The 25,388-nt window shown below is 39.9% G+C and overlaps 1 protein-coding gene across 3 annotated transcripts; it reads left to right on the top strand.

Annotated features, from left to right (window-relative positions):
• On the top strand, nucleotides 1–25,039 carry LOC103278688 (uncharacterized). Of its 3 annotated transcripts, none has more exons than XM_062978372.1 (5): nucleotides 1–40; nucleotides 19,411–19,785; nucleotides 21,734–22,033; nucleotides 22,564–22,730; nucleotides 24,245–25,039. In XM_062978372.1, exons 1-5 carry the CDS (start codon nucleotides 10–12, stop codon nucleotides 24,287–24,289), a joined length of 918 nt encoding a protein of 305 aa, XP_062834442.1. In that variant the 5' UTR covers nucleotides 1–9; the 3' UTR covers nucleotides 24,290–25,039. The 3 variants fall into 3 exon arrangements, with proteins under 3 accessions (XP_062834442.1, XP_062834441.1, XP_008107738.2); XM_062978371.1 differs by lacking the exon at nucleotides 1–40 and adding an exon at nucleotides 1,297–1,393; XM_008109531.3 differs by lacking the exon at nucleotides 1–40 and adding an exon at nucleotides 1,483–1,956.
• The last annotated feature ends 349 nt before the right edge of the window (nucleotides 25,040–25,388 follow it).

Below are 25,388 nucleotides of genomic sequence, written 5' to 3'. Positions count from 1 at the left end.
ATTTTAACTATGCTGTATCCGCCTCCAGTCAAGAGGAAAGGTAAGTAACTATTATTATTATTATTATTATTATTATTATTATTATTATTATTATTATTATTTCTTCAATTCAAAGATGCACTTTTTACCGCAAATAAACATCTCTAAAAATGGCAGGTGTCTTTATATAGATAGCCTTTTTTCTGTTGGTGATTCTGAAATTAGTGTGAGCCTTACAATCAGTAGCAAAGCAATACAGTACTATTATCATAATTTTGGTGTCTGTTTTGGAATATAAAGGGACTGATGTGCTCATTAAGCATGTGCTATAGCAGTGATGTGTTGTCAGTATCCAGCATCAAAAGGCATCAGGGAGAGACCTGGAATGACACCAGTTCCTGAACCAGACACTGATAGAATACTTGAACTAGAAAACTGTAGTTTAAAAATGAGATAAAGGCATAATTACTGGTATTATTATTATTATTAATCATGTTATGGCGTAGAATTCAGGCATGGGCAAACTTTACTCTTCCAGGTGTTTTGGACTTCAGCTCCCACAATTTCGGAATAGTGGGAGATGAATGTGTTGTCGAAGGCTTTCATGGGTGGAATCACTGGGTTGCTGTGAGTATTCCAGGCTATATGGCTATATTTTAGAAGCATTCTCTCCTGACGTTTCGCCCACATCTATGGCAGGCATCCTCAGAGGTTGTGTGATCTAGGCTAGTGGGGGTTATATACCTGTGGAAAGTCCAGGGTGGGAGAAAGAACTCTTGTATGTTTGAGGCAAGTGTGAATTTTGCAATTGGCTAGCTTGATTAGCATCTAATGGCCTTGCAGCTTCAAAGCCTGCCTGCTTCCTGCCTGAGGGAATCCTTTGTTGGGAGGAAACCCTGAAAATGAACAATATCTGGCTACCAGTATTTAAAAACTCTAAAATTAGGACAGTAAATAAAGAACAGTGTTCAGAAAACGGGAATTTCAGACAAGAAACAATCAGGGATAGCTAAATCCTCCCAGCAAAGGATTCCCTAACACAGGAAGCAGCCAGGCTTTCAAGCTGCAAGGTCATTTAATACTAATCAAGTTGGTCAATTGCACCATTCACACTTGCCTCAAACAGACAAAGAGTTCTTTCTCCCACCATGGACTTTCCACAGATATATAAACCCCACAACCTCTGAGGATGCCTGCTATTTTTATTTTTTTTCGTGTCAGGAGCAACCTGAGTCGCTTCTGGTGTGAGAGAATTGGCCGTCTGCAAGGCCGTTACCTAGGAGACGCCCGGATGTTTTGATGTTTTTACCATCCTTGTGGGAGGCTTCTCTCATGTCCCCGCATGGAGCTGGAGCTGATAGAGGGAGCTCATCCGCGCTGTCCCCGGGTGGGATTCGAACCTGGCAGCCTTCAGGTCAGCAACCCAACCTTCAAGTCACAAGGCTTTAACCCACTACTCCACTGGGGGCTCCTGTCATAGATGCTGGCGAAACGTCAGGAGAGAATGCTTTTGGAACATGTCTATACAACCCGGAAAACTCACAGCCACCCAGTGGGAGTTGAGGTCCACAACACCTGGAGGGCCGACCTTTGCCCACGCCTGGTGTAGATGGACGCGGAGACTGCGACGAAGAGGCAACACCGGGCGATGACTTTTGTTTGGGAGGAGGTGAGGATGGCTGAAGCCTAAGAGGCGGGGTGACCATTCCCAAGAGAAGGAGGGGGGTCTTTGGCTCAGGAGGCGTGGAAAGGGGAGGCTCCCTCCCCGCCTGGCCCCTCCCGGGTGTTTGTGGACGGACCACGTGGCAGAGGCGAGTCAGGCTCGCTCCGGAGAGACTGGCAGCCTGGCTCCTCTTTGAACCCGCATTCGTCCCGCCAGCCAGCAGCGGGTTGCCCAGCCCAGCATGGAAGGCAGGAGGCTCTGCCGCCTCGCCGCCCTTTGGTGCCTCTTCGCGGGAAATCTCCTGCCCATGCCAGGTGAGTGGGGGGAAGTCCTGGACCACCTCCAGCATCCCAGCGGTTCTCCAAATCGTTTATCTTCTGGTCGCCCGGCACCCGCCCGTTGATCCACACTGTAGAATGAAGGCAGTTTGGCAACACTTGAACTGCCAGGGCTCCCTGCTTTGGAATCATCGTAGTCTGGTAAAGCACCGCCTCCCTTAGCTTTATAGTGTACAATTAATGCATTTTAACATCACTTTAACTGCCATGGCTCAAGACTTTGGGATCTTGAGAGCTATAGCTTGGTGATGCACAAGCACTCATTGGCAGAGAATGCTAAATTCATTGTAAAACTACAGCTCCCATGGCTCATAGAGCAGGCATGGGCAAACTTGGGCCCTCCAGGTGTTTTGGACTTCGACTCTTGCCCTTTCTTGCATTCTCTGCCAGGAATCCTGGACTATAACTCAAGTATTCCATAGCATCGAACCATTACAGTTAAAGTGGTGTCAAACTGCATTAATTCTGCAGTGTAGATATGCCCTTGGTCTCCCTTTGCCTCCCAGTCTCAGTCAGGAGAAGCTTCTGAGTGGTTGCTGGTTGAGACTAGTTCTGAGGTTTTGAGCCATAACGGAGCAGCAGCTGGCATGGGATGGTGGCGGCAGCCCTGTGGAGATCCTTAGTCTGTTTCTGTCTGGGGCGACAGATGGAAAATTTAAAGCATTCAGCTCAGGATTTCCCAGTCTTTTAAAAAATCATGCCCCCTTTTGATAAACAAAAACCTCAGGTCATTTTGAGTAATGTAAATGACTGCATCTATCATAGGATGCTACAATTAATAGAGCAATAGATAGTTTCCCTCATTTTTCAAGAAAATACAAATCATAATATTGATAGACTAATAGGTATGCTTCCCTTGTTGAGAATCACTAAACTAGATTGACCTCCATGGTTTTCTTCTGTGGGAAGACTCAGTCTAGAAATGAGCATAACAGACCTGCCTGATAAGAAATGATATGGCTTACTTTTTCACATATGAGTATCAAGATTTAGAGCAAAAAAATAAGCAAAAAGACTTACACTCTTTACACTTTACACTCTCCCAACCTTTCTCATGCTTCATCCTCTGTAAGAACTCTTTAAATCATTTTCAGGTCTTAGGGAAGCTCTGCCTTGAAATTATTATATCTATATTTAGAAAAAAATGTTTGCAGTCAGGCTTCCATTTTTGCAGATTTAATTGTAGATTAAATGCATACAATCTCTCTAAGTTGGGGTATACAGTAATTCTAGAGAGAGAACACTTATCTCAGCATTTGAAGATCCTTCAGTGGTTGACATCTGCAAGAAGTTGTCTGTTGCGTTGGAGATTTCTAGAGGGGTGTTCTTTTAGGTTAAAAAAGTAGCTGTTTTTAAAAATTCATGAATTTCCCCCTTTCCCCCATAATGCCTATGAAAGTAGTTTATTTTTAAGAATCAGTATTTCTCATGTAATTCTTTTTAACCTCTCAGGGAACCTGAAACTCTGCCCTAGATGCTCTTCTTGTAATTTGTCTCAGTGTTGGTCAGATATCTGAAAATGTATCTTTTTGGATTACAACCCCCACAGTGTTCAAGACACTATGGCAGTTGTAGTCCAAAAATGAACTTTTCTGATGTCTGATTCTGATATTGGAAGGATGCCGTTTGATCATTGGACTGCAAGGAAAAGGGAAAGAGTTTTCATACTCCTTGCCTCTTAAAATTGTTCCCATATTCTGTATAATCCAGAGTAGGCAGAAGGTAATCGACAACCTACTGGTAGATTTCTGGGTGATTTGCAGTGAATTTTCAAGGGTTTATAATTTCAGTTGTTTAATAATAGCAAAAAATCCAAGTCTTATTCCCACCCTTCAATATGTTGCTGAGGAAACAAAGTAAGCTTCAGGGAGAAAACAGCTGGGGATTTGTGTGCTAAAGGACTGCGAGGTTCGTTTTGTACTAAAACAAATCTCCGAACTAGCTTTGGTTCAGCAGCACTCAGAAGCTGTAATCTGCGGCTAGTTTCCTAATGAATAATTATAGTGCTAAAATGTATGGCTTCTCCATCTCAGACACTATTTTCATAAATGAAATTCTAGTAAAAACTAAATATGATTCCAAAAGCCAATAATGCTATAAGATACCAAGGTTTTAGAATATGTCTTTACTAGTTATGTTAGCAGCATCAGCTTAAAAAAATTGGAGACTAATATGCCAGTTTTAAATAACCTTGATTCTGTTTTGTTTTTGTATTATGAGGACCTTGATTCCTTTTTATTATGAAATGTACTTTGCCTAAGAAAGGTATTATGCCAACATTCCTACTATATGAGAGGAGGCCTGGCCTGGTTTGCTTTTTACGGTCTTTTAGAAAAGTCTTCTATTATTTATTTATGTGTTATCTTTCTTCCAGTGAGTGAGGACAGCTCCTCTTTCATACCCCTTCTTCACAACAGTGCAGCAAGTTGAGAAAGAGCAACTAGTCCAAGGAAATATAGTAATTTTCATGGTTGAGTGGGAGCTAGATTATTGATGTCCCATGTCACAGACAAACATTTCAAAAAAAAAATGCGAAGTAAACCAGACAGTCCTAAGGGAATGCAGTCTGTGCTGGTAGAGACAGGGCATTAAGCTGCAAAGCCACTATCAGTTTTCAAGGTTTGCAGCAGATTACAATATTCTGATGCAGGAGCTGGAATCCATGCTAGAACATTGACAGCCTAATTTTGTCCATAGTATAACAACTAGAGGAGCCCAACTACATGTGTTTTACTTCTTTATTCTTTTAACAATATGCTGGTAGTCTTGCTGCAATATTTAAAATGGGGAAAACAAATTTTCCAACCAACGAAAATAAAAAAACAAGCACTATTTCAATCATGTTATATGTGGATGAAGTTGCAGAAGAACTTGAACTGGTTGCTAATGGAATGGCAGGGGACCTGTGAATTTATTTATTTATCATGTCAGAAGCGAATTGAGAATATAGTTATAATGTATTAAAAAAGCACAAAGCTAAAAACTTGGCATTATACTAAATTTCCTTTGACCAGAAACTGGCCACTAGGAGTGCTTCTGGTGTTGCTGTAAGAGGGTCCTCCATCGTGCATGTGGCAGGGCTCAAACTGCATTATAATAAGTGGTCTGTGGTTGCTCTTCTCCATACTCACATGTTGTAGACTCCATTTTGTAGCCCAGTTTATTAAGATTGGCTCTGCATCTCGTGACACCAAAGTGCAGCCAATTCAGCACCTTCCAAGTTGCCTTGTGCCCAAGAGGGAGTTTCTTATCTGGTATCAGCCACTGATTGAGATTCCGGGTTTTAGTCTGCCACTTTTGGACTCTCGCTTGTTGAGTTGTTCCTGCGAGTATCTCTATAGATCTTAGGAAGCTATTTCTTGATTTAAGGTGTTGGCATTCTGGCTGCTATCCGAACAGAGGATGGGCCGGAGATGTCAATGCCTTGGTCCTTTCATTACTGGCCGCTACTTTCCGACGGATGTCAGGTGGTACAATACTAGCTAAACAGTATAATTTCTGTTTATAAATGGGGACCTGTGAAGAAAATTAGAGTTTGTATTACAGGGGAAAAGGAAGTACTGGTTTTGTGGAAAAGATCAAAATGCCAAAAATAGAATCGAATGAGCAGAAAATAAAACAGTATGCCTCTGATCCAATCCCCTCTTGGATACAAAATATACTGGATGCCCTTGGTTTAGCTATTTAACCAGCCTATTTCACTCCTTACCTTGCAGGATTATTTTAACGTGCAAGAGGTAAGGACCTTTTGGAAGAACCTCTAGGATAAATGGATTTTTCTAGTTCTGCAGTTAAGTGAGACCAAAAGGCTGTCCTGGCTCTTATAATGAGCTGAAATATGGGAATGATACAAGTTTTTAAAAATGAGATACTGTGAACTGTTCTAATGAGCATCATGGTGTATTGCTGTCAGACTGGAGATCAGCATCTCTTCTTTTGATTACCTAAATATATATGGAGAAGGCATTAAAATTGCATGTCTATCTTTAAGAACAGAGTTGATATGCTATTTTGGCTCCAAAATGTTTAAGAATTTTTATATTTAAATATTTTGAAGTGCAGCCATTAGAGTTTTTTTATGTACTCAAAGTGTGACATTTAACTAACATTACTATTGAATATTTTTAATATTATCAAATTTCCTCTCAGGTAAGTTTGTACCCATTTTGAAAGAAGGACTTTGGCTGTTTGAAAAGACTGTTTCATCAATATAATGAATAAGCTTATATTGTGTCTTTCTGTAGCAGAGGTTGTCTAATACAGGACATTACCTGTTGAATCTTCTCCCCCAAATACAAAGAGAGGTAAAGTTTAAATGATCAGAGTATCTTATAACTGCAAACTGAACCATTGATAAAGCTATCAATAAGCTGAATAAATCTGGGTTAAAAACAGTTCAAAACTTTAGTATGAAGGACCTATTTTTATTTTTTGCTGTGTAAGTTCATCATAAATATTACAGATGATTGATTGTATGTCTGTTCCTGCTACCTGTCTACATTCAGTCACTTTTTATTTTGACAAGTAAAACTTGGCTGCTCACCTGGTGCATGTTCACACAGAAGTTTAACTGAGCTCCGAGGGGTTTGTTTAGGGATATCATGCAAGGGGACACTCTAAAAGATACTTTCTAGAAAGTAATTTCCCTTAACTAAATGGGAATTGCTTCTGAGTGAACATGCCTATGATTGTACTATAAGATCCTGAACTTGCTTGGACTGAGTGTGTTACTCAAAAGTGCTACTTGGTTTGAGCAAGGGCGTAATGGTCAAAGAATGCTAAATATATGGAGGTCATGTTTGTCTTTGAGAAATGACACATGCTAGTCTCTGTTATTTCCTGTGTAAAATATAGATGCATGCATGCAAGCTGTTTGCTGTTTTTAAAGGGCTGCAGTCCTCACACTCCATGTGAGATCATCATATTGGCTGACCTTTGAAAGCCTATCTCAGCTTTTCAAATTAGCAACTTGTTGATATTTTAAAGTAGGTGTTAGACTGCTTTCTGTAGTAGACTGCAAAATAACAACTGCACTCACAATTTGAAACAAGAAGACTCTAACACAGCAGAGAATTTATGACCCTTCAGACAGAAGGATGCCAGTATTTCAGTTTCACATTTATAATCTTTGTCTTTCTTACAACAACCCTGTAAGGTAGATCAGTTGAACTATCCTCGGGCTGCGGACATCTGCTCTCCAGCTAACTTAGTCCACTTCACATTTGGGAAAAAGATTACGGCACTTTGGATGGTATCATTTATAGTCAAGGATTGAAATCCTTCAAGCACATCTATTATCCAGAACTATACATTCTTACAAACATTCATTAACACAATTTATGGTAGTTCCAGTTAAGTGGTATTGCTTTTCCGAGGTCTGAAGATGGCACTAGTTATAAGGAAATGCTAAAAAATAATCTGGAATTTTGGTTTTTTTCTAATTTAGAAGACACTTGATCATTTTTCTTTTGGACCGTGTATTAATAACAACTATTTTTGTTGCAGGTTGCAGCCATTAAGTGGGTCCAACCATTTGTGTACATTTGATAATCTTTTCTTTGGGAGCTTGCTGTCTTTTCCCCTCCCACACTTGGCCCTGCAGACCCATATTTTACTACCAGTAACCATATTGGAATTGCTAGAAATAAATTAAAGATTAAAAATGCCCTTCTTGTGTTAATGTCAGCACATAAAAATAGCTATACATTCTGAATTCTTTGAAGACCTTCCTAGCCATCTACCATTGACAAGGAAGATGGTGGGGGCACGTTTTGCAATAAAACATGGAAGAAGCAGTCCTGATGAGCTCTATGACTACCTTGTATATTTATTTTAGTGAGTTGACTTATTCATGGGTCAATGTGAGTACTGTACCTTAATTCCCTTCTCTAAGTAGAATAGCAAAAGTAGAGTTTGGTTCATCCCTGGAGAACCTGAAATAAGCACCAACTCTCCTTACTCTCTCCACCATGGTACTGCTTCTAGCCTTTTGAATGCCTGATGGGGAAATTACGGTAGTGGCCAGGAGTGGCTGGTACCCTGAGGTGGCATTGGTGCATTTGTTTCTCTGCAGAATGACTCTCAACTTATCCACAGATCCTATCAAAATCCATAATTCTAACTCGAAAATCGGCCCTTGACATATGCAAGAGGTCGACTTATACATGAGCATACATAGTAAATATAATACAGGAAACAATCCAACTCATTTGTCTTTGAAAATATGATCAGGCAGATAATGCTCACATATTTTCACCACTTTTAAGACCAGTTGCAGAATCAATGATTTCCTTTTTATCACCTCACCAACCAACCCAGCCTTGGTTGTCTTGAATTTCAAGAGTGGTTTTTCTTCTTGTGATAGCAGAAACCCACTTTCTTCAATGGCTCTTAAAAGTATAAAACTCTGGATTATTTTTGGCTTTCCCTTCCTAAGGCCTCTGGCTATGTCTGGGGGAGTGGCAGTAGGTGTTTGCTTGTCTTCTCTACAGGCACGTCTTCAACAGAGCCCTGAATTTCAGAGGAGGATAAAGCTTAGATTGTCACAGTTCCAATCCATGCTCTGTTACTCTGAGATACACTAGGAGCAGTGTGTAACACACTGGCTAATGTGAGTAGTGTCTGTTCCCCTTTAAACTGGTCTTGCCAACTCTGAAAATTAAATGGAGCCTGTTCATTTCAAGAGGCCCCGTGCAAAGCACTGACTACAAACAAATATACTTGCTGCCTATTTTGACATGTGAACAGAAGCCCATTCTGTGTGGAAACTTCAGCCATAGAGCAGGAACTAAGCAAATGCCAGGAGATCTAAAGTGAATGGACAGTGTTAAAAGTTTCTGGTGAAAGTATCTGGTATAGAATTGTACTCTATGGTCCCAAAATACTGAGACAGTATTTAATATCAGACTAATTTCTTTTTGTTGAACAGAACATTGAAATATGTCATAGGTATATCAAAAGGATTTATTTATTTCATATTAAAAACATTGCATAAATAAGTATAAAACTGATAAAAATAGAACACAAGTAGCTAAATAATTTTTGACCAAAAACGGGCAACAGTGACCACATTGACTGTAGCTTTCAACAATTTTTCCTCTGTACATGAGGCAGGGCATTATGGGCAAGCATACAGATGCGGAGTTGTTTGTTCTAATCCACAGTCACAAAAGGTGGAGGATTCTTCTGGTAGTGCCATTTTGCCAGGTTGTTTTTTGATCTGCCCACTCCACTTCTGAGTCTGTTCAGGGACTTCCAGGTTTCCCATTCTTGGTTTGCCCCTGGAGGCAGACTCTCGTGAGGGGCTATCCAATTGGGATTCCCTGGTTTAGCTGCCCAGAGGGATACTCTTGCTGTTGTTGGGGGAACGTTGAGAGGAGTGGTGGTTCTCATGAAGCTTTTTCTTGATTTGAGTCTACTGGGAGGAGACTGATAGTCATGCAGAGGATGGCTTTCACAGTGTTCAACATTATTTCTCTCACAGTTTGCAGCACTTTCCTGTTGCACATCGTGTGTGTGTGTGTGGGGGAAATGCCAGCTAGCTTGTAGAGTTTATCAACAGGCGTAGGTTTAAGATATTCTGTGGTTATTCTGCATGCTTCGTTCCATGCTATGTTCACCTGCTTCACATGGGCAGACTTGTGCCAACAGGGCAGGCATACTCAGCAGTTGAATAAGACAAGGCCAGGGTTGATGTCCTTATTAATTTTGAGTCTGCACCCCATGTGCTGCCAGTAAGTTTCTTCAGGTTGTTATTGCGTGCAGCTACTTTGTGCTTGGTATTCATACAGTGTTTCCTAAATGTTAGTGTTTGATCTAAGGTGACACCAAGATATTTAGGATGGAAGCAGTGTTCGAGCTTTTGGTCTTTCCAGGTAACTTTCAATTTCCTATTGCCTTTATAGGTAGAAAGCACACACTTGTGTCTTGGCAGGGTTAGGCTTCAGGTAGTTATCTTTGTAGAAGCTGGCAAGTTCTTTCAAGGCATTAGTAAGTTGGTTTTTGACTGTTTGAAAATCTTTTGCTTGTGTTGTTAGACCAAGGTCATCAGTATATATCAAAAGGATTAACCAGGACCCAGATATTATAGCCTCCAAGTCACAGCACTTATTGATGTTTTGATTTTATTTCATTTGTATCCTACTTTTCCAGACTTGCTCAAGGCTGTTAATAGTTAATAGACACAATCAATACATGAAACAGTAAATCATAGTATATAGTAGAGCCAGGCCTCGCAGAGCTGAAATACCAGGACTGTCTTTTTAATAGCAAAGAGAATATTTTCTGATTTATTTATTTCGTGTCAAAAGCATTGGTACAGCAAATACATTTCAAATAATGGAAATAAAATAAAAAAGAAAAGAAATCACAAGCAACTAAATAGTTTTGGACCAAAAGCGGGCAACAGCAACCGCATTGTCTGTAGCTTTAAACAACTCCTCCTCTGTACATGAGGCAGGGCATTGTGGGCAAGCATACATATGCGGAGTTGTTTGTTCTGCTCCACAGTCACACAAGGTGGAGGATTCTCCAGGTAGTGCCACTTTGCCAGGTTGTCTTTAGATCTGCCCACTCCGCTTCTGAGTCTGTTCAGGGACTTCCAAGTTGCCCATTCCTGGTTTGCCCCTGGAGGAAGACCCTCGTGGGGGGCCATCCAGTTGGAATTGCCTGGTTTAGCTGACCAGAGGGACACCCTTGCTGTTGCTGGAGGAACATCAAGAGGAGTGGTGGTTCTCATGAAGCCCTTCCTTGATTTGAGTCTGGTGGGAGGAGGGTGATAGCCATGCAGTGGGTGGCTTTCACAATGTTCGACCTTTTTTCTCTCACCATTAGCAGCAACTTCCCGTCGCACGTCAGGAGGGGCAATGCCAGCTAACTTGTAGAGTTTATCAACAGGTGTAAGTTTAAGGCATCCCGTGATGATTCTGCATGTTTCATTCAGTGCTATGTCCACCTGCTTTGCATGGGCAGACTTGTGCCAAACAGGACAGGCATACTCTGCATTGAGAAAGACAAGGCCAGGGCTGATGTTCTTATTACTTGTGGGTCTGCTCCCCATGCGCTGCCAGTCAGTTTCCGCAGGATGTTATTGCGTGCAGCTACTTTGTGCTTGGTGTTCATGCAGTGTTTCCTATATGTTAGTGTTCGGTCTAAGGTGACACCAAGGTATCCATAGCATTGGATATTTTCTGATGTGCATGCACACAAACAGTGGCATCACTGGAGTCAGTGCCACCCATTCCTAAATTGGATTTCCTGTATATCATTGGATATAATGGCAATTGTTGTGCCATAAATATCTAGCCAGATTGAGATAACCGAAGATAAGACTCTGGAAACTACATTTCCCAGTAATATACACCATCAGCATGCAACTGAAAGTCACAGAAAACCTACACCCGGGAGAGAAACAAGAAGTAAACTTACCCGAGTGGACATGGCAGCAGGGATATTTATTTTTATAAATAATAATAAATTTCTTCTGAAACACTACACAAAAATTCAGTACACAGTCATTTTGGTGTCACCCACTGTAATGGTGTCTGCAGTCTGCAGCTACTGTACTCCCCTAATATACACTGCTCAAAAACACACACTCATCTCCCTTATCCTACTGAGTGTAGCTGCAGTAACAGCAGAGAGGGAGATAATAGCAATAATACATTGTTAACAAGTAACCACAGCTGCAATGCTAAGTATTTTTGGGAGGCTTCATCTTGAATGGGGAATTAGCTTTCATCTCTGCTTAAAAGTTATGAAAACTGCTAGGACTACTTTGTTGATATGGATCAAAACAGCTGTTGGCATTTCTGGACTCTCCTTATGGGTATGGCTACAGAAACTGTCGTAATGAACACCTGCTCTTCAAAATCTGCCACTACATGATTAATAGAAGAAGGCAGTGCTGTTAAATTAATAGCATAAAAACAGCTAACAAACCCATTTCTGCACCACTCTGCCACTAACCAAAGGCAATGATAGAAAGATATGTCTTGCATAATTTATCTTTCCATTAATGGACATGATCACAGAAAATTTTTTTTCTGAAGCTTAAATCAAATTGCTAGAATGGACTTTTGGAATCAGTGGGGATTTATATAGATGCCGATATATCATTCAGTAGTGGGTTTTCTCTAGTTGGCACCAGCCTTGGCTGGACTCATATTCCCAGAATGCCCCTTCAGCTTATCCATGAGAGGGATACACAAATTAACCTCTGGGGGAGATTGTTCTACAGAAGTACAGTAGAGTCTCACTTATCCAACATAAATGGGCCGGCAGAACGTTGGATAAGCGAATATGTTGGATAATAAGGAGGTATCAAGGAAGAGTCTATTAAACATCAAATTAGTTTATGATTTTACAAGTTAAGCACCAAAACATCATGTTATACAACATATTTGACAGAAAAAGTAGTTCAATACGCAGTAATGCTATATAGTAATTCCTGTATTTACGAATTTAGCACAAAAATATCACGATGTTTTGAAAACATTGACTACAAAAATGTGTTGGATAATCCAGAACGTTGGATAAGCAAGTGTTGGATAAATGAGACTCTACTGTAATCAGAAAAAAGCCTTCCTTCCATACCTGCTTTATCCTAGTTGGGGGGGGGGGGGGTGGGGGGAAGAATCCTAAGTGCATGGTGTGTGTGTGCATGTGAAATGTTGCTTGAGCCATCTTGGAAATTAGGAAGATAGGTAAAAATTGAACGAAGGCCTTCCTGGTTCTCACATGATGCTTCCAAATGAGGCTTTTGTTGTGCCATCACCTTGCTTTGGACAGAGAATTTCACAAGGCAGGAATTTAGACCAGGTTTTTCATAGCATTTGTCACATTCTTTCTTACTGGTTCCTGTGAAACCCACAACAATACATTGAGAATGTAATGGTGAAATACTGGCATAATAGTTTTTGACTGATACCTCTGGTATCAATCAAAATACCTCTAGTATCAGTTACCTGGAAGCATCCTCAGATTGTAAAAATGTTCCATGGTTAACTTTAACTAGTGGGGGTGAAAATAGCTTTCATTAACTGGGTGTTCTCCAGGTTTACTAGCTGTAGAAGATGGGAGAGCACATGTAGGGAGCATCAGATGGAAGAAAGATCAGGAGGCTGTGCTCTGGTGGCTGGGGTGTGGAGGGATGGGTGTGTTGTTTTTGTGATGTGCTCTGGGGAAGGCATTTAATTTCGTTGTGCAATAGTACAATGACAATAAAGCTATTCTATTCTATTCTATTCTTAGAGAGGGTTGGGAAGGGAGTTGTCCTGGGTTCACTTCAGTGCAGGGTTGTAGTTCAGATGTAAGGAGTATGTTAAGAGGTGATGAGTTGCCAGACTTACCTCTGTGAAGAACAAAGGTATTTAATTTCCACAAAACACTTTTAGCCCAATGTTCTACTTTTAGTCCTTTGTGTCAAATGTGTGCTGAGACCATGCAATTCTAAATTAGTTTCACTGAATTTACTCTTAGGCAAGTATGCCTAGAATTGCAGCCTAAACAGCACTAAAGTCAAGTAGCAGATTTTTCTGTGTCTTTGGTTCTGTTGCTGTAAATCAAATATTTGTGGATTGTCCTAAGAGGGGGTAACTTTTTTGAAAGAATTGTACTGAAATAGCTTGTTTTCATTATTGAGATGTGAGACAGCTAGTGGCAGCAAATTGTTTTTGGCTTCTGTTTTCGAGAGTTATCTTTTTTTTTGTATCCTGGTCACATATCTGTTTGCATAGAATCATAGAATAGTAGAGTTGGAAGAGACCTCATGGGCCATCCAGTCCAACCCCCTGCCAAGAAGCAGGAAATCGCATTCAAAGCACCCCCGACAGATGGCCATCCAGCCTCTGCTTAAAAGCCTCTAAAGAAGGAGCCTCCGCCACAGTCAGGGGCAGAGAGTTCCACTGCCGAACAGACCTCACTGTGAGGAAGTTCTTCCTGATGTTCAGGTGGAATCTCCTTTCCTGTAGTTTGAAGCCATTGTTCCGCATCCTAGTCTGCAGGGCAGCAGAAAACAAGCTTGCTCCCTCCTCCCTATGACTTCCCCTCACATATTTGTACATGGCTATCATGTCTCCTCTCAGCCTTCTCTTCTGCAGGCTAAACATGCCCAGTTTTTTAAGCCTCACCTCATAGGGCTTGTTCTCCAGACCTTTGATCATTTTAGTTGCCCTCCTCTGGAATTTTCCTCTGCAGAATTTAAGTGTCCTGTCCTTCACAGGCAATAAATGTGTTGGATCCATGCACTCTGAAATTTGATGTAAACACGTGCAATGAGATGAATGGCAGTATTCAAACTCTGAAATAGCTTGGCAAGCTGTCAAATCCACCCTCCTCATGATGGATACAAAACTCTGGCATTAATGTTTTTACACAGAAAAAATATTTTTGAGAACTCATTGCAATACATCTGTCTTCCTTCTTTCCTCCCTCTTTCTTTGTTTTTCACACTTTCACACACACTACCCATTGATTATTATTTTCGTACACAGCTTATCTGCTTACCGTAGAAAAGTGAAATAAAATAGGTACAACATATACAAAGTGTTATTGATTTAAATAATGAAATGTATCATGTGCCAAACCTTACCTTGATCTAAGTACAGTAGAGTCTCATTTATCCAAGCCTCGCTTATCCAAGCCTCTGGATTATCCAAGCAATTTTTGTAGTCAATGTTTTCAATATATCATGATATTTTGGTGCTAAATTCGTAAATACAGTAATTACAACATAACATTACTGCGTATTGAACTACTTTTTCTGTCAAATTTGTTGTGTAACATGATGTTTTGGTGCTTAATTTGTAAAATCATAACCTAATTTGATGATTAATAGGCTTTTCCTTAATCTCTCCTTATTATCCAAGATATTCGCTTATCCAAGCTTCTGCCAGCCCATTTAGCTTGGATAAGCGAGACTCTACTGTAACATTATATATTATGCAATGTATTGTAATTTCATAATCACCATCTATTATATGCTATATTGATTTATCTTATAGTGCTAGTGTGACAATTTTATTTCTCTTTACTTTATTACACTTACTTATTTCCTTAAAGGAACTCAGAAGGGGATCTTCTTTCCCTTCCTTTGCTGCCATTTCTCTTCATCATAAAGATAGGTTAGGATAAAAGGATCACTAAGATAATGTAAGTGAAACACTTGGACTGTGCTACATAAATCCCAGGCATTAAAGTGTCTCATTGGGCAAGTGGACTATATAGCACTGAAGCAAGCAGAGTGCTTTTCTAACATAATACAATCTGAGTCATAATTCCTTCCTCCTCATCTCTGTTGAAGAAAGGATAATGAAAGTTGAACTGCTGTAAGTTATCTAAGTACCACCTAAAAACATATAAACCTTTTTTGATCTTCCAGTGGGACTTTTCATTTTTTGAAAATGTAACGACAATCAGATAACATTCATATAATAAAGGCAAGTGTTTTAAAATAGATCTAGTTTCAGCTAGGGATTTCAGCCAGCTGATTTGCATATGCATTCCACCTGTAAGCCTGGTTCTAATTGTTCATGTCTGTACATTTCTGTAGGCATGAGCCCCATTGAAATCAAAGAGACTTACATTATGAGAATGGTTGTACAAAACCTCCTCTCCCAGGAACACATACACAGAAAGCATCGTATCTCTCAGAAAACCACTTTATAATTTTCTTTAGATGCAAAAATTGCATTTCAGATTATTCAGAGTGCTGGAACTACTCTACTCATTGCAACACCTCTAAGCAGTCCTCTCTTTGATGGACTATAAGAAGGTATGGGCTGGATGCACCTGCAGTGGCAACCCTTTCAAAACACAGTCAGGCCTGAGCGTGACAAACCCATTTCTGCACCACTCTGCCACTAACCAAAGGCAATGATAGAAAGATATGTCTTGCATAATTTATCTTTCCATTAATGGACATGATCACAGAAAAATTTTTTTCTGAAGCTTAAATCAAATTGCTAGAATGGACTTTTGGAATCAGTGGGGATTTATATAGATGCCGATATATCATTCAGTAGTGGGTTTTCTCTAGTTGGCACCAGCCTTGGCTGGACTCATATTCCCAGAATGCCCCTTCAGCTTATCCATGAGAGGGATACACAAATTAACCTCTGGGGGAGATTGTTCTACAGAAGTACAGTAGAGTCTCACTTATCCAACATAAATGGGCCGGCAGAACGTTGGATAAGCGAATATGTTGGATAATAAGGAGGTATCAAGGAAGAGTCTATTAAACATCAAATTAGTTTATGATTTTACAAGTTAAGCACCAAAACATCATGTTATACAACATATTTGACAGAAAAAGTAGTTCAATACTGTTTCAGAGGGATTTGCAGAATGAACCAGGGTTAGTTTGTGGGATTAACAAAATGGTACATGAGCAGGATTTGTTCTTCCTTTAGTTGCTTTATGCTCTTTATATGCTGTCCAATAATTACAAATACGACTGTTATATAAAAGTAAAACCATCAAAACATAAGATACTAGCAGAGAAAAAACTGATATAACAAAGTTAACAGCAATAGAAATTTTCACAAATCATGACACTCCAGCAATATTAGAGGTTCTATTGATCTGCATTTTCCAAACTGGGTTCTGCAAAAGCCTCATAGGGGTTCCATTAAAAATCTTTAAAATATTTTTTAAAATATTTGTTTAAAGTCTGTGTCAAAGTATGAAGGTCTTCTTGAAATTCAGTGTGCCTATGCTCTAATCAAGGGAAAGGAAAATCAGGGACAGAATTAGGGTTCCACAGAGGATACACTTTTTAGATTGTGTGGAAAGAAGTGGGTTTATATGCAAGAAAGCTTATGCAAAAATAATAGCCAGTTAATTTTAAAGGTATTGCTACATTAAAGGGAAGAAACATTTGTTAGATGTTTTTTTTAAAGAGTGTATTATGCAAACGTGCCAAACACAACCATCAAGCCATTAGCAATGTTGCTATGGTCACACACTTATAGGAAGATAGAACTGACTAAGGCATCAAACCACAAGGGACTATGCTATTTCTTGTCCCAAAAATATAGCTAAGGCCCACATCAGGATGGCCACAGGAGTGTCCTTTGCCATCCCTTCTCATGTTTCAAACTCAAGGAAACATTTTACCCTAGGGTTTGAACTTGATGATTTGAGTTTTGCATTATTCCTTACCGCAAGCAGTGCGTGTACGTTGTTGTTTTGTCTGGACAGAGATGGTAACCCAGCTGTACTCATGTGTTTTCATTCTGCAATAGAGAAATAATTGCAGGTTTACTATAAACAGCTGTCTCAGCAGAGACCAAGGACTGAAATATAATGAGTAAAAAGCTTATTGAGGAACCATAATTGTGTGGTTTGTCACACTGGAGGCGGAATAGAGGTTTAATTTTAACTCTTGTTTTACTGCATGATCACATTCTGTGTGGCTTCTTCTTACATCATTCTTTTCTGCTGTTGTTATAGTTGGATCTATTGGGATTTTGAATATTCTGTGGGATGGTAAGATACCACTTGAAACATCTTTTGCTTCAGCTATAGTAATAAGAAGAGGACACTACTGTATTATAATACTAGACGGAAGTGTATGGGTTAAATGAAAAAGCAGCTGCTGTAATGGGTGAAACATTTTGCACTTATTCTAGAAATTAAAGAGGAGCTGAGATGAGAGGTACAAATCACTTGGGAACTTATGTTACTGTCAGGATAGCAGACACCCTGAACTTGTCACCCATATGGTTAGATAAATTGCTGAATAGCCCACAAGTCCCATATTATGCATTGTCTTTTTCACTTCAAACCTTAGCATAGCCACATCTTGACTGTCACACCGGGCCCTTCCACACAGCCATATAACCCAGAATATCAAGGCAGAATAACCCACAATATCTGCTTTGAACTGGAATATCTGAGCCCACACTGCCATATATCACAGTTCAAAGTAGATACAGTGTTCCCTCACTTATCGCTGGGGTTAGGTTCCAGGACTACCAACAATAAGTGAAAATCTGTGAAGTAGGGACGCTATATTTATTTAATATTTATACAATATTTTAGTAGTTATACACTATTTTAAGTCTTTATCAACCAATCGTGTGTTGATAAATCGCCTCCTTTTCCTCCCGTTGCCGCTTGGGCTCCTTTTCTCTCCCTTTGGCTTCTCCTCCCCCCCTTCCTTAGGCTGTAAATTGTAATTGTTTATAATTTATAATATTCTTTTAGTTTATTGGAAAACCGCGAAACAGTGAATCCGCAAAAAGTGACCCGCGAAGTTGTGAGGGAACACTGTAATGTGGAATTTTATTCAGCTGTGTCAAAGGGGCGACACGGTCTCACTTTGTGCATGTATCAGTATGAGGGTGGCTTTTAATGGAAGCTGTTATACTACTGTTCCAGATGGTCCTTTCTTGTTAGTGGAATTCCATCTGGTACATGACTTGGAGATTTTTACACATAGCATTTAGCATGTTAGTTGTATTGTTCTATTTTAAAAATGTAAGGATATAAAATAATAACAACAATAAATGGCTCATTACAGAAAACTGCTGCTGAGGGGAAGGAATATTCATGTTCAGGATGCCACCTGTGGTATCTTCTGGAATGGTCCTCAACTCTTACCCATTACAAGAGTCGTTCACGATTCTGTGCCCAATCCTTACGCACCAGTTTTTTTTATTCTTCTTTTAAGATTTGCTTCTTAAGATTTGTTTTATTTCTACAAATTTTCTGGCTCCCTGCCCCAAACAAGTCTGATGATATTTTTTGCTTTGGGAGCTGCTATTTTGGCTACATAATGCATAGAAATCTATTCCACTGTCAATATGTATGGTTTCTTCTGGCAGAAAGATACAGGCTTATAATCAGGAATAAAATTTGGAGATGACGAAAGCCTGTACCCGAGTCATAGGGATAGTAGAAGTAATTTGGATTTCAACTACAGTTTAGTGCATTCAACCCTTTATTTTGTATTTTATGATGACAATGGGAACATCCTGGGATATGTTGTGGTTTGGATAAATGCACATACGGATATCAGAGGAGACAGCACTCCTTCAGATCCATCAGGTGATAAATACCCCTCCAATTCTATGCCCATCAATGGCTACCAGCAATTATATACAACTTATTTCCTATTGTTGCAGAAGGAAACCCAGTGCTTTGGTTTTGTCAGCACAGAAGAGTGCATTTATGTGTGCACAGAGATTTAGGAATTTTTTTTGTTCTGTAGTAAGCATGATAGCTACATTATGACTAGAAAATGAATTTTAAGGAGAGCTACCTTCCATGGCTTGCTTGATTTTTCACAGTAATGAATTTATCCTATGGGCTCTGTTCCTTGTGGTCTCATTTCATCTAGTTTGTAGCACCTGACCTTCTAGATTAAAAAACTTATGTTACAATGATGACAGTGATGTTAATTTGCCTTTGATTTTTCTATGTGGACAGGATATGGACAGAATTTGGCATCAGTTCCATCCAGCAGTGATACTGGCAACCTTAGCTCTTGGACAAATGGATCAATTGCTACCAGTACGGAAGACAGCAATATCACAGTCACTTCACACTTCAATGTCAGCAGCTCTACCCCACCTGAACTTCTGGCTCTCACCACACTTGGATTCTTGAATACCACAACAACCCAGAGTACAGACCGTGTCACTAATAGTAGCAATGGCATTCCCTCCCTTCCTAATCCAACTACAAAACTCGTGGAAGCTAACCAGTCTGTTCTGAATGATACCAAAGCCATTAATTTCACATCTTGGGAAACCTCCAGCCCTAACTCCACAGTGACAGAGACCTCTCAATCAGAGATGCAAGGTAAGAATAGGTAAATATTGAATCATTTCCTAGGGCATAGAGTTGCGTCCTTAGGCAACATGAATGGACAGTAGCCCCAATAACCCTGTTATGCGGAACAGCTGGAAAGGTTCTGGGGATCCAATGTTGTGCTATCTGAAAGCCTTGCCTCCTCATGTAAACCAGCTTAAATCTCAACATCTCCAAGGGAGTCCTTTTTCTTGGTCCCACCACCATCACAGGGTAGTATAAGGGAGACACTTTTTTATTTAAACAGGACCTTGGTCATTTACTGATGATTGTAGGAGGGTGTTTTAATGGATTGTGCTGTACTTTTATCACCTTTACTATGGCTTACCCAGTATTGCATAATGGGTTTCCATGGAAGAGCAGAGGTTCAAACTCTCATATCCAGTGATAGTCCAGTCAATTCCTCCTATAAGCTGGCTCTTGAGTCAGAATTTAGATGTATAGTATTAAATTTGCAATCGTTGATGTTTTATGTTCACTAAATCATTATTTTTGTACTATATGTCTTTTGTATTATACGCCTTTGCCTCCAAGAACAATACTTGTGGGATATTGGAAAGTTTAACTTCAGATGGCAGTATTAAATGATGGGTGTTGGGCTTGGTGGGCAGTTGAGAGGAATACAGCCTCATACAGGAATCAGGACAGTCACTGAGAGGTCCTTACATTTGATGGCCACAGGAGTGGAACAGATGCTCACAATGGTGGCAGCGGTGGGATAGATAAACAGAAGATCCTCCCATGGTCCTGTACACAATCCATTGCATACAAAACTGCAGTAGGAATAACTGCTCTTGACTTTTGCCTAAGACTTCATGGGATGCTTAACCAATACTGAAGCTAATTTCAATGGAAAAAGCTAAGACTTTAAACAACAGGCCATTAACACAAAACCCAAGTTACAACTACATGAGAAAAATCTTGCTTTAAAAGATAGAACTGTCACAGCAAACTGTGTTTCCGATGTGCTTATGATCTGTTGGGAACATTATGTACTCTAAGGCCTCATCTACACTGCCATATAATGTAGTTTGAATCTTCATTATATAGTCAGTGTAGACTCATACAGTGTAGTTCAATACAGTTAAACTGCATTATATGAGTCAGAGCTGGTAGATTTGTCTTTGATTATTTTTGCCAGTCCTGATCATTTCAGGATATTTTATCTCAGGGAGGTTTTTTCCTCTCATGGGAGATTTTTAAAACCATGTATGATGAATTGGAAACTAATGATGGAAAGCACATATTGAGGTATATATTGATTTTTGACAGCAGCTATCTCCCCGATGACTATACGCAGACAATTGATTGCTGAATCTGTAGTGTTCCAGAGAATACCACAATACAGTGTGAAATAAGGCTTGCATGTGAACCTGTTTGGTCCATCAAGGGTAGGCTATGCCAGTCTGTCTCCCACCTAGATTCAGCTGATAACAGAGGAGATTTCTGACCACTAAACAACAGACTATTTGAAAATAAAGATATAGTTTTGAAGGTTTCACTTGGTGGAGTTCCCTTTCTGGTGATGCTTGAGCTGACGGTAGGCAGGACTCACTTTGAGATTTCCTATCTTTACAAATAAAACAAAACCTTACATCCTACAGTTTAAATAACTCATTCAAGTTACATTTCATATGAAAGCAGAGAAGCAATGTGAAAAAGGTTGATGTGCAAATATATCACAGCACCAGCTGTTAGGAATTGTGGGAGTTGAAGTCCAAAACACCTGGAGCACCGAAGTTTGCCCATGCCTGGTCTTGACCAGTGGTGTGTATCTATTTAGTATGCTGTGGATTGTGAAACCATTTCTATCTGTGTCATAGATTTATATTAACAGTAAAAGAAAAAAGTGGCCATTTAAAACTCTAATCTTCTGTTTCTGAGCCAACAAGAACCAGCATTTTGTTATCTTCCTTTATTTTCTGATGTTTCTCTGTAGGGCCAACAGCTCCCCAGCCACAATCTTCCACACTCAGCACTTTGGAACCTATGAAAAGGAGACAAGAAACCACACCAGTGACAGACCATGAAGCTATCACAGAGGAAAGCATTATCAAATCCACATCGGCTCCAACTGCTGCTGATGGAAGAGTTCTTGGAGTTTCATCTAGTACCATCACAACATCTGGTGTTGTCTCTTCCACACTCCTGGACCACAATGTCAAACCAGTAAAAACAGAGCAACCCGCTAACCATGTACAAAAGGCAGCTGTAGCTGAGATGGGAGGTGATGGTGAAGGTAAACAGTGAAATGATTTTATCTCATGTCAGGCAACAGGAAGCACAAAGTAGGCTATGGGCTAGATATATGTCAGATAAATAATTGTATGGACATATTCCTGTGTCTGAGCAAGCTTGAGAAGTTCTGTAGAATTAATGCTTTAATGGAAAAATGAATTTAAGGCTCAATCCTTGGCATTTTCAGGATAAACTAAGATCATGTCTGAAATCTTTTAGATTTGCTATCAGCTTGAGTAGATAACATTGAATCAGTAGATTAATGGACTGGACTGTTATGGTAACTATGGGCAACAGTTATGGGCAACTGTGGCTTCTCCAGATATTTGGGGCTACATGCCCCATCATTTCTCACCATTGGCTACACTGGTAGGACATCTTATAGTCATAATCCAACATCATCTGGAGGCCCAATAGATGAACTGAACAACACTGTATGGAGTTGATGATAGAAGCATAGATCTCTGAAGCAGATGGTAGATGCATGGTTATAATCTACAATTTTAGTATCCCACAATTTTTTCCTCACAGATCTGCCCAATATGCTGGAAACCACTTCCATACGGGAAGATCCACTGATGATTGCTGTCATCTTCATCTTCACTATTATAGTAGGAATTGTCGCTCTCATGGGTTTCTTGCGATATCGTCAGCACAGTGGTCGTCTACAGTTTCGACGACTTCAGGATTTGCCCATGGTAAAAAAAAGAAGCTTATAATCATTTTCACAGATGCCTACATCTAGTCTTGCCCCTGTTCAAAGTGTGATGCTTTGCTCTGCCTTAAAAATCCTGCTCTGGAATTAGGGAGGTTTTCCTTTAAAAGGCATTGTTTGATGTCATGATCAGGAAGCATTTGCAACTGGGAGGTGAAATTAATATTGCTAATTGGTCCTAATTTGGAGAGTGTTCTAAACAGGGTTTGTGAAGGATTGGATGTGGCAGACAGAATCTCTTGTGATTTCAATGAAACTCTTTTCTGGTGAATGTATGAGGAAAGGTAGTGTGTCCAGTTGGGTTACCCACTATTCCTTTTGAAAAAGATTGGAAATTAGCACCACAAATTAGCACCAATGGGAGCAATGTAAGTTAGATCATTGTTTCAGATATAATTATATTTCTAGAAATTGTTGATTTCTTCAACAACTTGGGGAATTAATCTGACATGATTGCACCATAGCACCTACTCACTTTATCTGCAGTTGTCCCAATATGGTGATTCTTTGAAATGGTAAAAACTTTGAATTGCTGGCTATTGAATAACATGACACAGAAGCCTGGCATGGTGTACTGAATTTGGCACCTACCAGCAGAGAGATGGTTTTTGACTCCTTGTTAGTATCATGGCCAAATATTAACCAATGGTATCTGTTGTTGTTCTGTGTCTTCAAGTCATTTCAGACTTATGCCAACTTTAATGTTACTCTATCACAGATTTTTCTTGGCAGAATTTGTTCAGAGGGGGCTGCCCTTGCCTTCCTCTGAGGCTGAGAGAATATGATTTGTTCAAGGTCACACTAAGTAAGGGTTAATTTGTGGTAGTGGGTTTGGTTGAAACATTTTTGCATTAGCTTGGATGTTTAAAGTTGGAAAATGTATTAAGGATGGGAAGAGACTGGGAGAAGCAATTTGTCCTCTGTTATCTCCCAGAAAACCCTATGAAATGCTCGCCTTAAGTCAGAAAGGACTTGAAGGCACACATAGCAACAACAACAAACTAACCAACTTGTACAGTTCTCATAGCAAATGATGGGTAGATAGTTCACATATGCACATTTTGATTTTCTTTCTTTGCTTCTTCACTATATTGACCTTATTTGGAAGTGAGAGTGCATGAAACCCAGCCCAGTAGATTTTCATTTAGTGAGCTGTGAGGAACTGGATTTCCAGACAAGGATAGATAGTCTTGGTAGTTAGCTGTTTAGGTGTCCAGTTCTACCACTGGCTGCAAAGTGGTGTTGAACCCCATCAGAAAAGGGAGTAGAATGCTTCCCGGCTGCATCATTTGTCACTAATAAAGCTTTTCATAGTAACATAGTAACATAGTAACAGTGTTCAGCACCAGTGAAGTCCTGTGGAGGCCTGAATCTACACTCAGTTCCAGAATAAGACAGATGTGGAGCAAATGTGTGTTCTGCTGCCTGTTTGTCTTTTTTCCACTCCTATTTCTTTAATCCTGTACCAAATCAAGAGAGTCTTCTCTTTCTTCACAGGATGACATGATGGAGGATACGCCTCTCTCCCTATACAGCTACTAAGCAACTTTGAAGATCATTTTGTAATTCTTATAAATCAAAAGAGCCCCAACACAGCAAGGATCCCAACTGAGAAGAGACTTCCCTCCAAGATTTGCAAACTGTTGTGTCGATTTACAAGTTGAGAGTCAGCAAATTATTCCATATTCATATTTTTGAGAACTGAAGCCACCCAGATCTCTCCCTGTTACCTTTGTACTTTCTTTGCTTGGAGACAAACAACTCTGAGGGGAAAAATCACAAACTCTTGTCAGGTGACTACAATAATTCATTAAAGCAAAGGGAGATCTAGCCTGGATTCCAAGTAGCAGCATTGCAGGACTCTTACACAAGAAGGTGCTAAAGCAAGCCAGCCCTTTGCGAGTGTTACTTGCAAATATACATCCAACAAACGATGACTTAGAGGCATTGTTGGTTCCCTTCTTGAGCTTCATTTTGTTTTAACCGCACTTATATTTTGACTTTTCATCCAGAGGAGCCAAAGATGTTCCAAGAGGAAAAGGCAGGAAAATGGGAAATGATTCTTTCCATAAGAGCCCTTCTGATCAGACCAAACCTCCGTTTAATTTGACATCCTGTCTTCACAGCAGCTAGGCAGATGCCATGGAAAAGCTCAAACAGAGATGGAAGACAATCATCATATACTGGCAGATGGTGTTTGGCGACCTGTTGAATAGTTTGACTACTCTAGAAGCATTTTCCTCTTACATTGAGTTCAAGGTGAAGTAAAAGATAACTGTGATTTGAACAACATGGGCATAAAGCAGTGTATTCTCTGATTCTCTAGCAAATTGTGCTGTTCAGCCATAGCACATGAGATGCCCATTAATTATTTCATATCTAGTCCTTAAATATACATGTCCAGTCCTAACAGCACTGTTTTAATTCCCGACTCCTAAGCAATGGAACTCTGTTTTATAGTCTTGATTTCTTTCATTGGAAAATGTGTCTAGAGATCCCTGCTGTTTACTTGCTAATTGGATCAGCAACATGAATAGTCCTTGCTAGTTAGAAGAGTCTCAGGATGGACTCTTTACATTTATGCTCCCATCCCATCCCCACACTGTTCCCACACATAGCTTTCATTCTCTACCTGTTCTTT

This window comes from Anolis carolinensis, chromosome 4 (assembly GCF_035594765.1).
Source record: "Anolis carolinensis isolate JA03-04 chromosome 4, rAnoCar3.1.pri, whole genome shotgun sequence".
Taxonomy (NCBI): Eukaryota; Metazoa; Chordata; class Lepidosauria; order Squamata; family Dactyloidae; genus Anolis; species Anolis carolinensis.
Note: the sequence above shows the minus strand (reverse complement) of the source record. Positions and strands in the feature narration are given on the sequence as shown.

What these genes read in the sequence shown, in the direction of transcription:
- LOC103278688 (XM_062978371.1), top strand. Translation starts at nt 1,312, where the DNA reads ATGTCCCCGCATGGAGCTGGAGCTGATAGAGGGAGCTCATCCGCGCTG. An exon ending in GATGGGAGGTGATGGTGAAG is followed by an intron (nt 22,034 to 22,563) that starts GTAAACAGTGAA and finishes TTTTCCTCACAG; the next exon opens with ATCTGCCCAATATGCTGGAA. An exon ending in GACTTCAGGATTTGCCCATG is followed by an intron (nt 22,731 to 24,244) that starts GTAAAAAAAAGA and finishes CTTTCTTCACAG; the next exon opens with GATGACATGATGGAGGATAC.